We start from the raw sequence: 15,731 nt of genomic DNA, 5'->3' as shown, positions 1-15,731 counted from the left end.
AGTTACAACTTCAGTGCAAAAGTAAAAAAAAAACCAAAACAAATCACAGTTTGCATTATTCACTTTAGCTCTTTGGCTTTTGAGAGTTGGGATACAAAAAGAAAAGAAACAAGAAAAGAAGGAAAGAAACAAAAGTACAGACACAAATACCTGATAATTACAGTAAAAATCTATTTTAATTAGTGACTTTTTTTTATATCAATCGTGTATTTTGTTGCACCAATCAAACTATGATCGTTTTTTTTCTACAAATCTGATCTTACTTCCAAACGTTTGGCCTGGTTGCGATACATATTCTACAAATTGAAAAAATGAGGACAGTTTTATAATGACAGCAAGTCAGCACTTAAACATCCAAATGAAAGCGTGTGTTCAGACACTCAGTCATTCGTCAGCAGCCACGTCTCTCTACCTGGGATATGTTTGGCCCAGCCGATGATGACGACCAGCTCGCGGTCGGCCAAGTCGCACAGCGTGGTCAGGGCCTTGATGTCCCCGTCGGGCATGGTGGGGTCAGGCATGGCATAGATCTTCTCTGGCTCCACCACCAACAGATGGGAAACAATCTTCGTCACTGTGAGAGGAGAGAATGGACGCAGAGAATAAATTCAATGTATTATGAGACAAAACATAAAGATATAGGGCTGATTATTACGCAGAGCCGTAAACCACAGTAGCAGAGAGTTCATTTAACCCTCAGAACTGATCTTTATCATCTGAAACAGACACTTCTGACCGGCGGAGCGTTTAAAGGGAGGTTGGCTGGACTCAAAGCAGATGCAAGTCATTGATCCAGTCAGATAGAGCGTGTAGGCAGTTACACGTGCAGCCAATCATTCAGCTAAACTAAGCACTAATCCATACATTTTAATAAAGCTTTAGTTTAACTGTCGATTAATTGGGTTCACCCTCTAAAACCCCCCAAATCCTGTCAGTGGGTATGAATAGAATAGAATGGAATATTCTTTATTAGTCCCACAAGGGGACATTTGCAGCGTCACAGCAGCTTTCTGACAGTAAGAAAAGCAAGAAAACACAACTGTAAATTAAAGAGGTGAAGTATACATACTATATATGCAATATAAATAAGGTAAACGGAAGAAAGACGTGTTTAAAAAACTGTCAGAACATCACCTTTCACCAGAGCCAGAAACTAAAAACAGTGAAAAGGTTCATGAAAAAAGCAAACCTATTACTGCTGAAAAGTGTGGGGTCACTTAGAAATGTCCTTATTCTTGAAAGAAAAGCAGTTTTTCCCAATGAAGATAATATTAAATATAGCAAAAATTCCTCTGATATGTTTAGGAAAATACCATGCTTTATACTGTAAAACTGATCATTTCGCAACTTGGACGTAGGGTTAGAAGCCTGGGGAAGTTTGGAAAGATATCCTTGTTTGGATTAAAGTACAACCTTTGCACAACATGCTTGAAGCTTCTCTTCCACTTTTTGGGTTACAAAGATCATAATTCCCATCTAACATACACCACCGTTCAAAAGTTTGGATTCACTTAGAAATGTCCTTATTGTTGAAAGAAAAGCATTTTCTTCCATTGAAAATAACACTCACAGACATAGACTCAACTAGACATTATTAATGTGCTAAATGACTGTTCTAGCTGGAAACAGCTGATTTTTAATGGAATATCTCCATAGGGGTACAGAGGAACATTTCCAGCAACCATCACTCCTGTGTTCTAATGCTACATTGTGTTAGCTAATGGTGTTGAAAGGCTCATTGATGATTAGAAAACCCTTGTGCAGTTATGTTAGCACACAAATAAAAGGGTGAGTTACATGGTAAACAGGAAATTGTCTGGATGACCCCAAACTTTTGAACGGAAGTGTATTACATATAGTTTAAAAAGAAAATAAAGCAAATCTAAGTTCAAAATCATGATATTTTATCAAATTCACTTAATTCTACTGTCTCATGAAAAAAAAAAGAAATATAACAAAAAACAAAAAAAATCAACCATGATGCTAACAGTGCAACAACCATGATGTAAATGTAGGGAGTTCTTGGCTGACCTGTAGGCAGTGATTACACTGAGCAAATAGGACACAAGTTCATCCATTCTCTATACACCGCTTTATCCTCACTAGGGTCATGGGGGGTGCTGCAGTCTATCCCAGCTGACTCGGGTGAAGGCAGGGGACACCCTGGACAGGTCACCAGTCTGTCACAGGGCTACATATACAGACAGACAATCACACCTACGGGAAATTTAGAGTAATCAATTAACCTCAGCATGTTTTTGGACTGTGGGAGGAAGCCGGAGTACCCGGAGAAAACCCACGCATGCACAGGGAGCACATGCAAACTCCATGCAGAAAGATCCCAGGCCCAGACCGGGATTTGAACCGGTGATCTTCTTGCTGCATGGTGAAAGTGCTAACCACTATCCACTGTGCAGCCCAAGGACACAAGTATTAAAACTAATTTAAAAAAATGTAAAAAGTAAATAAACAACTCTGTTTTGTAGCATTAGTAACAAGCGGGTTCACTTGAAAAAATGTTACACATGTTGATCCCAGGTTGTTTTTTTTTCGAATTTTTGTACAATAAATGATCAAGAACTTAACAGTAATTCTTTCATTTTTACTGATTTATGGCATTACAATGACATTGTATTGCACAGAAGACATTGTTTGACTTCTCTGTGGTTGTTCTGTTTCCATAGAGGTGCAGGATTTTAGACTGCAGTGAAAAATGAGGCCACAATGAATAAAAATATGAGAGGACCTCCTCACTGAGACATTTTGTAAAAAGAGTCCATTTCTACTGGCAGTGTTCCAACGCACAGCTTTTTCAGTCTCAACATATTATTTCAGAAAAGTGAACAAATGAAGAAATAATACTAATAATAATAAGGAGCGACTCACGTGGCTTTTTGGCCGGAGGGGGGATGGTGAGGCCGAGGTAGCCGCCGTTTTCCGTGTCCAGCCTCCGCTTGTACTTCTGTCTCCCCCCCCTCACCCGGTCCAGACGCACACCTGCAGACAGAAAGCATCGTATAAATGACAGCTGAACCAAAAGCACATCAAAGAGACGAAAAAATCCCTGATTATTTAGCAGATGTAATACATACAAATGGCCGCTCCGTTTACTGGTTCATCAGCTAAATCTTCATCATTACATTTCATTACAACGGCTAGTTTTATGATGCTGCAGATGATAATGATACGGCTGCCTCTTTATTACAGCGCTTTGTTGGGAAACATGACCTGTTTTGCCGAGTCATAAAACTCTCTTTTCATTTTTAATTATGCCACAGCCAAAACTTAGTCATTTGCACATTTCTGTATCACTCACTGATTTTTTCCATTTTAAATTTTCTATATTTTTATTTTACCTTCACTTTAAACCGTAATATTCTCTTATTGTTCACCCCTTTATTGAACATCCACGCTGCTGTAAATACATAATTTCCCTCCGGGGATGAATAAAGTCAGTCTAAGTCGAGTATTTCTTGAGAAACATATACAACAATGACAGTTTTTTTCTGTCATAGTTCATTCTAGAATATACGAGCACGCGCTGTACACAGTTTTTTTCCTTCATTTTAACCTGTGCGACTTAATTTTTGCAAATTCTCTAAAAACAAGCAGCCACCATAATGTAAAAGCACCTTCCTCATGCTGCCAGGAACAAAATAATACATGAAAAATCATCTTTCTTTCTGTTTAACATGTCGTATGTGACTGATTGATGAGAACATGGCATTTTGAGTAAAAATGCATAAAAAAACAACATAAAACAGTTCAAATTTATCATTATAACACGTCCAACTCAACGTTTTACAGTCTTTTGTCTCTCATTTATATCATTTACAAATAAAAATATCACTATTGATGAAATTTTGGCCTGGCTGTGAATAATTTAGGGTTTAACTGTGTGTGACTGGAGCTGGTTGGACAATCTGGACAAGAAACGGGACTAAATAACTATTTAAAATGTAGTATTGGTTAAAACCCCTTTTCGCCTTGTATAATACATTTTCTATATCTTTATTTTACCTTCACTTTATACTCTAATATTCTGCGTTGTCTTTTTTACCCCTCTATTGAACATCCACGCTGCTGTAGCTCCATCATTTCCCTCCAGGGATTATTAAAGTCTAGTATTTCTTCAGAAACATATACAACAATGACAGTTTTTTTCTGATTGCAGTCTATTTCTGTCATTCCTGAATATACAGCAGGTTTTTTCCCTTCATTTTAACCTTTTGACTGTGAAGCAGGGCTGCTGGTTGGACTAGTCGGCACACAAACGTGACACATGCGGGATTATCTTCAAAGCCATCGCGGAGGACGCCGGGCCCGATGCACCGTCTGTGCTGAATTTACGCGCCTGTATCAAAAGTTGTTTGAGCACCGAGGGGGAGAGCAAACAGATTTTACATGGTCAAGTGGAATTGAGTCGTGTGAGATTTCCCAGTGACTCATATAAATTCCTTTGATTCCCCTGGAAACAAAAGAATCCGATTAGGATGGTCTTTCAATTTCCTGACACCGACTATCCACTAACCTAATTACCCGCCGTGCCCACAGGGAGCTCATTCTTCCCAGCAAACACAGTGAGATCATTTTATGCCTGGCAGATTGAAGCTAAATCGAGAGCCCCTCTCCTAACACAGCTTTCCATTTGTACGCCTTAAAGTAATCAATAAGGCTCGCAAATAGACTTCTTGTTCTTTGAACACATGTGGATGCGGTTTTAATTAGTCAGTTAGGCAGCTAGGAACCGGGCTTGCGATAGATGGAGCTTCGGCAGCTGTTTTCACCATTACTCCTGCTTAAGTTAAATTTAAAATTACAAATCGTGCTTCAAGGAAACTGTGCGCTCGTCCTCCAGATATTAAATCAATTCGGGAGCTTCTCTCTGCTTAACGACACACACAGGCCTAATAGAGGGATATGCAGTTAGTAAAGGCTTTCACAACAACGAGCCGGGGTGAAGCAGAGACACATGGAGCAGGTAGACACAGTGGAGTGGAGAGGATCATCACACACAAAACTGCTTTTACCCTGCCACAGTGAGACTGATGGCACAAACAAAAATGTAAACAATATTTTCAGTGCAATGATTCCTCACTACCTCACCCCACCTGTGTGCAAAATGTGATGAATGTGCAAAAGCCTCCACATGTGCAATTATTCCTATATACTGTATGGATATGTATGTGTACACAGAGTCAGCCAAATAATGCACACACACATCAGAAAAAGAAAAACTTGCATAAATATTTACTTTGTATAAATACTTCTATACATATCGATGCCTCTTTTGAAGTTTGACCAAATTCCGATAACGCCGTGTCCTGTTGTACGATGTTTTCCCAACAGATGGCGCTACCCTCATGAAGCAGCATCAACAAATGACAGAAATGTCTGGAAGACAATGACCACCACGCTGAGCACCTCTTGTTACTGTAAAGGCCAAAGGTAACTTGTCTTAATCTCGTGACGTCTGAATAAATTTGGCAGTTAAGTATTTATGCAAGTTTTTCTTTTCCTGATGTGTGTATATATTATTTTGGCTGACTCTATATATGTATATATTAGTGGTGGGACACGAACAAAAAATTTATCCAATTAATTACAGAATTTTAATTAATCACAATCAATCACATTTTTGTCAAATAGCAATAACAATAAGCAAAGTTTTTTCCAATTCAAATAAATTTTGGTTGACGACTGAATCGATGAACAAACATACGGGAACTTAAACAACAACGTTTGTTATTTATCTGCATTTCTCATCTGTCTACCACATTCACAGATTACTGCAAAGTCAAACTGTAATTATAACATTTTTATTCAACATTTTAAAACTTTTTGTAAACTTAAACAGTGGTCTATTATGGGATGGCTACACTGTTAGTCAGTACCAGGACTGTCATAGCTAAACGTATGGTGTGTTCCCCCACCGCTCATTTGTATAAAGTACTTTCATTTATGCAAATAAGGCGCATGGAGTGGTTGTCCGACACATTGCGAACCTTTCATTCAACGTCTAAGCTAGGCATCGTTGAACTAAAACCAGGACCGATTCAGCAGCTTGTTTCTCGCCTCAAATGCTTTCAGAAATGCTTTTCGCAGAACACTTTTCGTAATAAAAAATAAAGTTTCCGACCAAGGCGCCATGTTAGTTCAATATTTCTGCGCTGATTCACTCAGTGCGTCTTCTTCACAGCTGGTAAACACACTCTAGGTTCATTACCGCCACCTACTGGGCTGGAGAGTTCATCAGTGTTACCGGTGTGGCAGAAATTAGGGAACCGAGAAAAGTGCGAATAAATGTGTTACTTTTTAATTAATGCATTCAAGTCCCAGCCCTAATATCCCCAAAAATTTGACACCATTTCGTACGCCAGTAATTTCGGCAATTCTTCTTAAAATAGCCTCAAATTTTCACAGAATGTAAAGAAACAGATCAAGATTTTATACTTCATGTTTTATTTTTGTTCTGTTTTCAGGTTGAGCCGTTCACTCCCAAAGAGAAGTCATTTTGCGTCTTGGAATATGTTGATGATGGTCTACCAGATCCTTTAGCCTTTCATAAGCAGCCTTCCTCTTTAAATTTTTGGTACCAAATCCAAATTTATTTGCCAGTTGGTGAAGTTTTTCCAAATTTTACATTGAAGGCACGCTGCACAGTTTTAGTGACTGTGTGTGAGCATCTTAAAAGATGCAAAATGACTTCTCTTTTTGAGTGAACGGCACGGCTCAACCTGAAAACAGAACAAAAATAAAACATTAAATATAAAATCTTGATCTGTTTCTATACATTCTGTGAAAATTTGAGGGTATTTCAACAAGAATTGCCAAAATAATTGGCCTTTGAAATGATGTCAAATTTTTTGGGACACCCTGTATGTGTGTGTGTGTGTGTGTGTGTGTGTGTGTGTGTGTGTGTGTGTGTGTGCGCGTGTGTGCGCGTGTGTGCGCGTGTGTGTGTGTGTGTGTGTGTGTGTGTGTGTGTGTGTGTGTGTGTGTGTGTGTGGACAATTGAAGCATTTTCATACCTCAGCTGCCGCATCTGTTTCTCTTATTTTCTGTTTTTATTTACCTTTTATATCATTCTTGTAGTGTCTTTATTAAATTCTTTGACAGTTGTGTTGTCCGTTCTTTAACTCAATTTCCAAGAAAGCCCCGCGCAACAATTCCTACGTGCCTAAACTGTCTGTTTATGTGTTCAAATGGCAAATAAAAATCCCGAATCTTTAATCTTGAAAGGTATAAACCAAACATATTTTTCCGGCGAACTGACGGTGGATTGCTGCAGCACACACAGAGAAACACACACTGGTTTCCCTGCTGTGGGCTGCAGGGTCATGTGGCTGCGACAAGCGACAAGTGACCAAACAGCCGGAGTTAGAATTCCAAGATCCGCGGGGGCTGTTTGAACTGGAACATCCAACTGGCCCATAATTAATAGACGCTGACAAGAATTAAGAGCTCAGCGCTAACCAGTTTCAGTTTACAGCTTAGTGGCGCTGCAAACAGCAGAGGAAGGGCAGAGAGAAGAGAGCGGGGGAAAGAAAGGCTGAAGAAGGAGCAACTTGGGGCGAACAAATAAAAAAACAACAACAAAAAAAAGCAGAAGAAGATGCTGTTTTTGGGGGCTGAATGAGTTTTCCCTCACTTTTTCTTGCCTCTGTCTCTTCCTCCTCTCCTCCCGGCCAGCGCCTGATGGGACCGGCGTGGGATTATCTCCTCCACCATGTGATACGGAACAGTACTGAGAATCTGACCACAACAAGACAGCTGGATGAGGCCCCTTGCAGAGGAGGAAGGGGGGCTTCACGTCATCGCCTCATTCCTCACCCAAAAAACCACATCAGCCTCCAGAGCTTTAAGACAATGCGGGTCCAGAGGACAGCTTGTGACAGGGAGCATCTCTTTTTTTTTTCTTTTATGGTTGCGACAGCCTAAATATGGATTGAGGAGGTCGAGACTAAAGGGTAGAAGATGTGTGTGCTGGACGTTGTGAATCGGTAACTTAGTGCTGACTGAGACACAACGATACGACGTGTGTGTGGAAAGATGATAAGGCATATTTACATCGGAGCCCGGCTTCCCTTTCACATTCACCGTCTTTATTGACGCGGAGAACCTTAAAGCAAATTCCTGCGATGTTTTCTAATATGCGTGTATTTATTTTATTCTTTTTTTGTGTTCATTACTTGCTCTTTATTCCGATTTTTATCTTTTCTGTCCACATAAACAAAATTCCTTGGCTCTTGGATATTTAAATCATTAATCCGTCACTAAAGAGTCACTTTAATGTTGGTATTACAGGATTTGTTGCAATGTATTTGTATATTTTCTTTGGATATTTATCTTTTCTGCCCGCATAAAAATAAACTTGGATTATGGAACTGTATATGGATTTGTGCACTGTGGGCTGTGTAACTGAATTTTCTGCAAATTCTATAAAAAAAAAGGACCCACCATAATGTAAAACCACCTTCCTCATGCTGCAAGGAATGAAATAATATATGAAAAAAACATCTTTCCTTTTATTTAACATGCCATATTTGTGATAGACTACTGAGAACACGGCATTTTTAGTTATAATTTATAAAAAAACAACATGAAATGGTTATAATTTATAATTTTAACATCTCTAACACAATGTTTTACTGTCTTTTGTGTCTCGTTTGTCATTTCCAGACAGAGGAAACCTTACTGATCAAATAAAAATATCACTATTTATCAAATTTTGGCTCACCTGTGAATAATTTAGCAGTTTAACTGTGTGACAAAGGAGCCGGTTGGACAATTTGGACAAGAAATGGGATAAATTATAACTGCTTAAAATGTAGTATTAGTTAAAACTCTTTTTGGCCTTTTATATATATATATGTTTGTTGCACTACACATTAATTATTTATTTATTTTGCTTATTTCTATCGATCTATCTGTATATTTATACACTCAGATATATATATATATATGTATTTCCTGTGTGTTTCTATTCTTTATTTTTATTATTCATATTATTGTTTCAGTCTGGAACAGCTGCTCAATACATTTATGCTGTCTATAATTGTGTTTGTGGATAATAAAGGTCTTGAATTTTGAATCCCTCACAAACATGTCCAAATGGGAAAAATATTCACAGCGCGCCGACATCCAGAAAAGAAGACTGAGCAGTAAAAAAAAACTGCTGTCCAAGTGATAAATACGCCCCACACATGTGAGATTCATTCATTCGATACAGAAGAAGCTCCGGAGAGAACAGATTCTATCACACAAGCGTGTCTGATGCAGTCAGATCGTGTGTTACTACACGAACATGTGTGCATCTGTGTATATATGTGTGTGTGTGTGTGTGTGTGTGGGTGTCTCGCGCAACTATTTTCAGCCCCTCACCTGTCAGAGGCGCTTCTTTCTAGAGAATGTGTCAGAATTGGCTGGCTGGCTAACGCTGCCAAAGGGAGATTAGGAGCTCCCTATTTTAGCTGGGAAAAATCAGAGGGATGCAGCCCCCCCGTCCTCCTGCACGGCCGCTCGCCCTCCACAAAGCGCCGGCACTTTGCCCTTCCACAGCTACCTCTGAAGGCCGAGCCAGCAGGCCAGCGAGCCCGTGGCCGGCTAAAAGGCATGGGGCGGCTTTTGTGTGACCGCACAGAGTCTGGGTGGGCTGCAGAGGCAGAGGGGAGGAAAAAAAATGTGTGCGAGGACGCTGCCCCACCTGCTCTGAACCCCCGATGGGCCGACGAGACAAAGCTGGAGTTGTTCTTCTGCAACCCGCTCACACTGGCATCGCTCTCTTCATCACACTTTTCATAAATCTGAGCCGGCGTGTCCACCAGGGGTATTAGTGTGTGTTACAGAGCCGCAACGACCACAAACGCGGCTGTAATCGAAAACATCTGCAAGGCTGGAGAGCGGCCGGGTCGATTCAGGATCCCCCCGGTGTATTACGCCCGTTTTGTGGCGTTTGCACAAATTGTTCGGGAGCGGAAAAAAACTAAGCCTGCACCTCGAGCTCTGATGTCGCTTGTTGTCGGGCGCGCATATGACATGTGTGTACATGAATGTGTGATGTGCGGTCAGCGCTTCGGTGAATCCCCTCCTTGAGAGGAACACGTGTTCGCCTCCGTGTCTGATCTATCACCTGCCAGACAGTGAGGACAGGCCGGCGAAGAGCCTCTGGGTGGGCGACGACTCTCAGCTGCAGCCTGCCAGCGACTCTGGCACCCGAAAACGCAAACAAGGCCTCTCACATGTGCTGCTACACAGACAAGTTTGTGGTTCAAGAACAAACCAAGTGGCAAGAAAGGTCAGAGGGCAGAACTAAATCTGAATTTATGGCCCTCAAACATGTGCGCTCAGTAGAGAGATTGGATAATCTGTACTACTGTTCAAAAGTTTGGGGTCAATTAGAAATGTCTATTTTCGAAAGCAAAGCATTTTTTAAAATAAAGATAACATTAAATTAATCAGAAATACAGTGTAGACATTGTTAATTTGGTAAATGACTCTTCCAGCTGGAAACAGCTGATTTTTAATGGAATATCTCCATAGGGGTACAGAGGAACATTTCCAGCAACCATCACTCCTGTGTTCTAATGCTACATTGTGTTAGCTAATGGTGTTGAAAGGCTCATTGATGATTAGAAAACCCTTGAGCAGTTATGTTAGCACATGAATAAAAAATGTCAGTTGTACAGGAAAACATGAAATTGTCTGAATGACCCCAAACCTTTGAACAGCAGTGTACAACATATAATTTAAAATGAAAATAAATCAAGTCTAAGCTCAAAATCGTGAAATTTTATCAAAATTTCTTTATTCTATGTGTCTCATTTAAAAAAAAAATCATAAAAATTAAACATTTGCTCTAATTGGATTTGTGAAAACAAAAACATTCAACCGTGAAGCTAACAGTGCAACAAACATGATGTGAATTTAGGGAGTTCTCGGTTGAACTGCAGGCAGTGTTTACACCGAGAAGACAGTAAGAAAAGCAAGAAAACACAACTATAAATTAAAGAGGTGAGGTGTACACATTATATATGCAATGTGAGTTAGAAAAACAGAAGACCAGAACAAAGGCATGTTAAAAAAATGCTAAAATATCACCTTTCATCAGAGCGAGAAAATTAAAACAGTGAAAAGGTGCGTAAAATAAACAGAAAAGTTTGGGGTCACTTAGACATGTCTCTATTTTTGAAATTAAAGCAATTTTTTTCAATGAACATAACATCAAATCAACTAGACATTGTTAATGTGGTAAATGACTATTCTATACTTGACATGCATGTGGTAACAGTCATTGATCCGTGAGCTGATTCTTGATGTCTCTCATCTGCTTTTCTACATTTTACTCACAATTATGTCAACCTGCTGACCTAAAATGACTCTGACACGCCTGCTCTGTGACATTCAGTTGGCAGCTTTAGGACGGCTAACCTTAAATTCAGATTTTCTCCGACTGTTTTTTTGGAGTGGATTTCTTTAGGTTTGCTTTATTTGTAGACTAGGTTTGAGTATCAAATGCAACTCCATGTACGTTCTTTTGCAAATTTAATCCTACTTATTCTTCTAATCACAGATTATGAACGGTTTCACTGTATAAGCCTCCATCTGTACCTATATCCAATGTTCTCATTTTTATTAGCATTTGAGCTAACAGTGTAACAGTCATTGATCTGTGAGGTGATTCTTGATGCTGTTTCTCACCTGTTTTTCTAGATTTTACTCACAGTCATGCAAATCTGCTGCTGGTATTTCTTAATCTACCTCCTGTTCTCACTCACAAGTCCCTTATGTTTGCATTTGTTGACATTATACTCAACTGTGGAGGAGTTTGTGCTGATTTGAGGAATAAAATGGCCATCTTTGCAGTTGCATTTAACTAACTGGCAGCTGCTTAATATTTGCTAAATTTGGTTTTCAAGGTATGAGACAGCAGTTATATGAAATAACCTTAGGAAACTTTGTGGTTTGCTGGTAGTTCAACTGACCACAGCCGTGTACATGACACCTGCAGTCATATTACACTGTGTGATTACTTCCTGCCAGCGACTCTGACACCCGAAAACGCAAACAAGGCCTCTCACATGTGCTGCTGCACTGACAAGTTTGCGGTTGAAGAACAAACCAAGTGGCAAGAAAGGTCAGAGGGCAGAACTAGATCTGAATTTATCGCCCTCGAAGACGCTCAGTAGAGAGTTTTGGGTATATCTTTATTTTGATGATGTAATCTCATGGTATAGATTGGTTTCTGATCTAAGCCTATTGATTGGGAAGGGACCTGACAGTCTGTGATATTGGATATGGCTTTACTAATCTTTTGTGTATGTGGCTGGAGGAAAATAAGGCTGTAACATTACCCTGGTAGCCACGTTCGCTCGGAGAAAGACTGCTGATCCCTATCTGTGGCCGGGCGAGGGCGAGACAGCGGTGTAGGTTGCCAAAATACTCTGGCAGCTTGTATTCATCCACCACATTACAGCGGTGGTAGAAAATCCCCCCACGAGCAAAGAATACGCCACAGAAACACTAAACCAACATCAAATCCTCAAACAGGAACTTCTAAAGAGCAAAGACTTATTCGGATCGCCATAATTGTTCATTCATTTCAGAAATTTGCTACATCTACAGGGCTGTGAGCTTCTGTTTCGATGCTTTTTTAAACACGCTAATTTGTTAACATGACGATGCGTTCAATGACCTACAAAGATTTTAACTCTCTAAAATCACAAGAAGTGAAAAGAAATAAATTCTTCAGCAGAGAAGAACAAAAGCAACCCTCAAAAGACAACTTCAAAAATGTTCATTCAGTCCAGAAAATTCTTGCATCATTTAACACCACACAGTAATGCTACGGGGTATTAGCGCCGCTATTAGCTGTGAGCAGCGACTCCTGGCACTAGTGAGTGTCACCATATCTTCCGCGAGTTGTGATTACGTGAGAGTTTTTCCATTGGATCCGTGACCTTTTATCGGCCTCAGCTGGTCGTTTAAGGGGTCACCGGGCGAGGATGGCTTCCTCAGACAGTTGCTACCATTCACACACCTCATCCAGGTGTGACACAGCAGGAATCAAGACTGTGATTTCCTACAAAACTCTGCACCCATGAGCATAATTCAGAAGGCATTATGGAGGTATAGGGGGCATATAATAAATACTTTAGGGTGAAAGCCGTGTTTCCTCTCAGCTAAATTATGCTGAGCAGCTTTTTCAGATTTGCCAGCACCCACGCCGGACTCCAAACACACCTGAAGCCGCCAAGCAGCACAGAAGAAGAGCAGTCAGCTGATTCGTGGCAGGTGGTGCACAGAGGAGGGGTTTTCCCCACCCACCGATGGTGCTGAAAACCCTGGCAGCTGGTACTTTATAATTCAGGCCGGCATGCTCGGCACGAGGTAGAGAAATATCAGATATGTTCAGAACAACTGATCACAACATCAAGTCCTGACGGCATCTCCAGCACTTCTGAGGACGCTGCGGTGCTGTAAAAGCACAGCTGTGGGTTGTGGTGAGCGTGAGAAGTTCGCACTGTACGAAGGAATAACTACACAACGTTCTTATTTTGGTCAATTTCTATAAGCTAAGAGCAGGAGAACAGAATATTTTTAACTAAATAGGGAGGTTTCAAATGTAGGCGCCAAAAAGTATTTGGACACTGAAGCCACATTTATGAATTGTATTGCATTAGTTAACAAAATAGATTGTATGAAATTGTCTGGGTGACCCCAAACTTTTGACCTATAGTATAGATTAAATAGGTATTCAAGGCTGGTTCCACTTGTAGCTTCATCAGGAGCCACTGGGTTTCCTTTAGTGTCCACCATAAATCCACAGCTAAACGTTCTCCATTGGTGTCATCGATGTAACTCGTTTTCAGGAAATGAGAAGTTTGCTGTGGAACATGCGGTTGATGCCACGTAACGACATTTTTAAACCAAAACCACCATCTTTCCCTAAATTCATTCAAGCAGTTTTGGTGCCTAAACTTAACCAGACTGTGAGTGAAAAGAAGACTTAAGTATCAGAATCAGTGTAAGTGGAAATAATAGTCGTTGGAGATGCGACACAAACATCAGTCTCCTGAAAGTCCAGAGAGTTCTTCCACCTCTTCAACATTTTTTTGAGGCTGTTTTAGAAGAAAAGAAATGTCTAAACAACTATCAATGCCACAAGACACTTAGTGTTAATCTGACACCAGTAACAAAACTGCAGTATATGACAAAAGGTTCATAAGTCAAGCAAAGTATTCCACAAAAAGAACTCTGAACAGTAAAACAATCAATATACGGTTCAAAATAGAGACAAGAAGATTCAGGACATCCAATACTGGTTTCACTAGCGCTCACAGTTACAGGAATGTTAAACATACGGCTGACTTTGCAAAGTGTAAAAGTTACATAGAAGACATCAACTGCAAATTATAAATTTGTAAAACCATAAATTTTAAATCATTTCTAGACCTTGACAAGTTGTTTTGATCATAAAGTAAAACAGTAGATTATTCAGCTCCAGATACCTGCAACTGAATGTTTTGTGTCTTTGTAGATACTTTTTCTAGATTTTACTCACAACTACGCCAACCTGCTGCTGGTATTTCTTAATCTACCTTCTGTTCTCACTCACAAGTCCCTTATGTTTGAAATTGTTGACATTATACTCAGCTGTGGAGGAGTTTGTGCCGATCAGAGGAATAAAGTGGCCATCTAATGGGCAGCTGCTTGATATTTGCTAAATGTGGTTTTCTAGGCATCAGACACCAGTTATAGGAAATGACCTTAAGAAACCTTGTGGTAGTTCAACAGCTTTGTCAGACTACACTGGGTGATGATTCATTTTCCATGACCAGCCCTTAGCCACTTGTTATGTGGGGATCTCATAGCAGGAAGTAGGGCAGGCCTCCGTCCCCTCATTGATTACACGATCAAAGTCCCCTCTAAGTCTGCAAGAGGCCACGCTGCAGCACTACGCCATGATTAAATGTCCTTTTTCCTTTTAATTGAATGCCATCACTTTCAGAGAATCACCTACTGTGTCACGCACCACGACGCTGCATCACCCTCACGCCGGCCGTCCACATCAGCGGCTTAGCTCGACTCTCCATGGATGACACCCCGCTATTTTTCCTTTAAGCACGCGCTTAATAGTCTGAGCTTTATTTCTCAGGCAATTTTTTCCCCCTTTCTGGCTCAGAGTCAAAGGCTCGGAGTGAGTTATTTGGGCTGGGATGAAGACATCAGGAAGTGTGTATAAATAGTGCCGTAACACCAACACAATGGAAGGCCCTCCAGCCCGAGACGAACAAACACAGCGACGTCGTACCAGTGGAAGCGAGCTGAGAGCCTGACATACAATCTGGTGTTACCAGCACAGTTAACTGCTGCTGGCAGAACATAACAAAACTGTATGACGATGGGTTTATTTTAGGAAACGTGTAACTGTTTTGCCGCTAAGTGGAGCCTGTAAGCAAATTCCTGAGATGCTCTTTTTATATCAGGATATACAGTATATCATACAGCGCGGATGGCAGCAGGCTGAGCTCCAGAACTCGATACGGTATGTTTAGTCTGGGACAGAACGTTGGAGGCTATCTAGTGGAGTCTCAGGCAGTTTCTATTCTGTGGAGGGATGTTAATGATATCAGAGCTCTAATAATTTCCCATCGGAAATAAAACACAGACACGACTTTGATGATATTAATTGTCAACTAAACTTTTGAGTGAGTGTTGAGTTAATTGTT

General features: G+C 40.4%; 1 protein-coding gene across 1 annotated transcript in view; it reads right to left on the bottom strand.

The window, feature by feature from the left end:
* The window catches only part of LOC110952376 (steroid hormone receptor ERR2-like), a 61,166-nt gene that overhangs the window by 21,903 nt on the left and 23,532 nt on the right, over positions 1–15,731 (bottom strand). Inside the window, exons 4-5 of the mRNA XM_022195890.2 lie at positions 2,887–2,997; positions 413–574 (exon numbers count right to left, since the gene is read on the bottom strand). Coding sequence (XP_022051582.1) covers positions 413–574; positions 2,887–2,997 — 273 coding nt within the window. The remainder of the gene's footprint in view (positions 1–412; positions 575–2,886; positions 2,998–15,731) is intronic.

This window comes from Acanthochromis polyacanthus, chromosome 16 (assembly GCF_021347895.1).
Source record: "Acanthochromis polyacanthus isolate Apoly-LR-REF ecotype Palm Island chromosome 16, KAUST_Apoly_ChrSc, whole genome shotgun sequence".
NCBI lineage: Eukaryota > Metazoa > Chordata > Actinopteri > Pomacentridae > Acanthochromis > Acanthochromis polyacanthus.
Note: the sequence above shows the minus strand (reverse complement) of the source record. Positions and strands in the feature narration are given on the sequence as shown.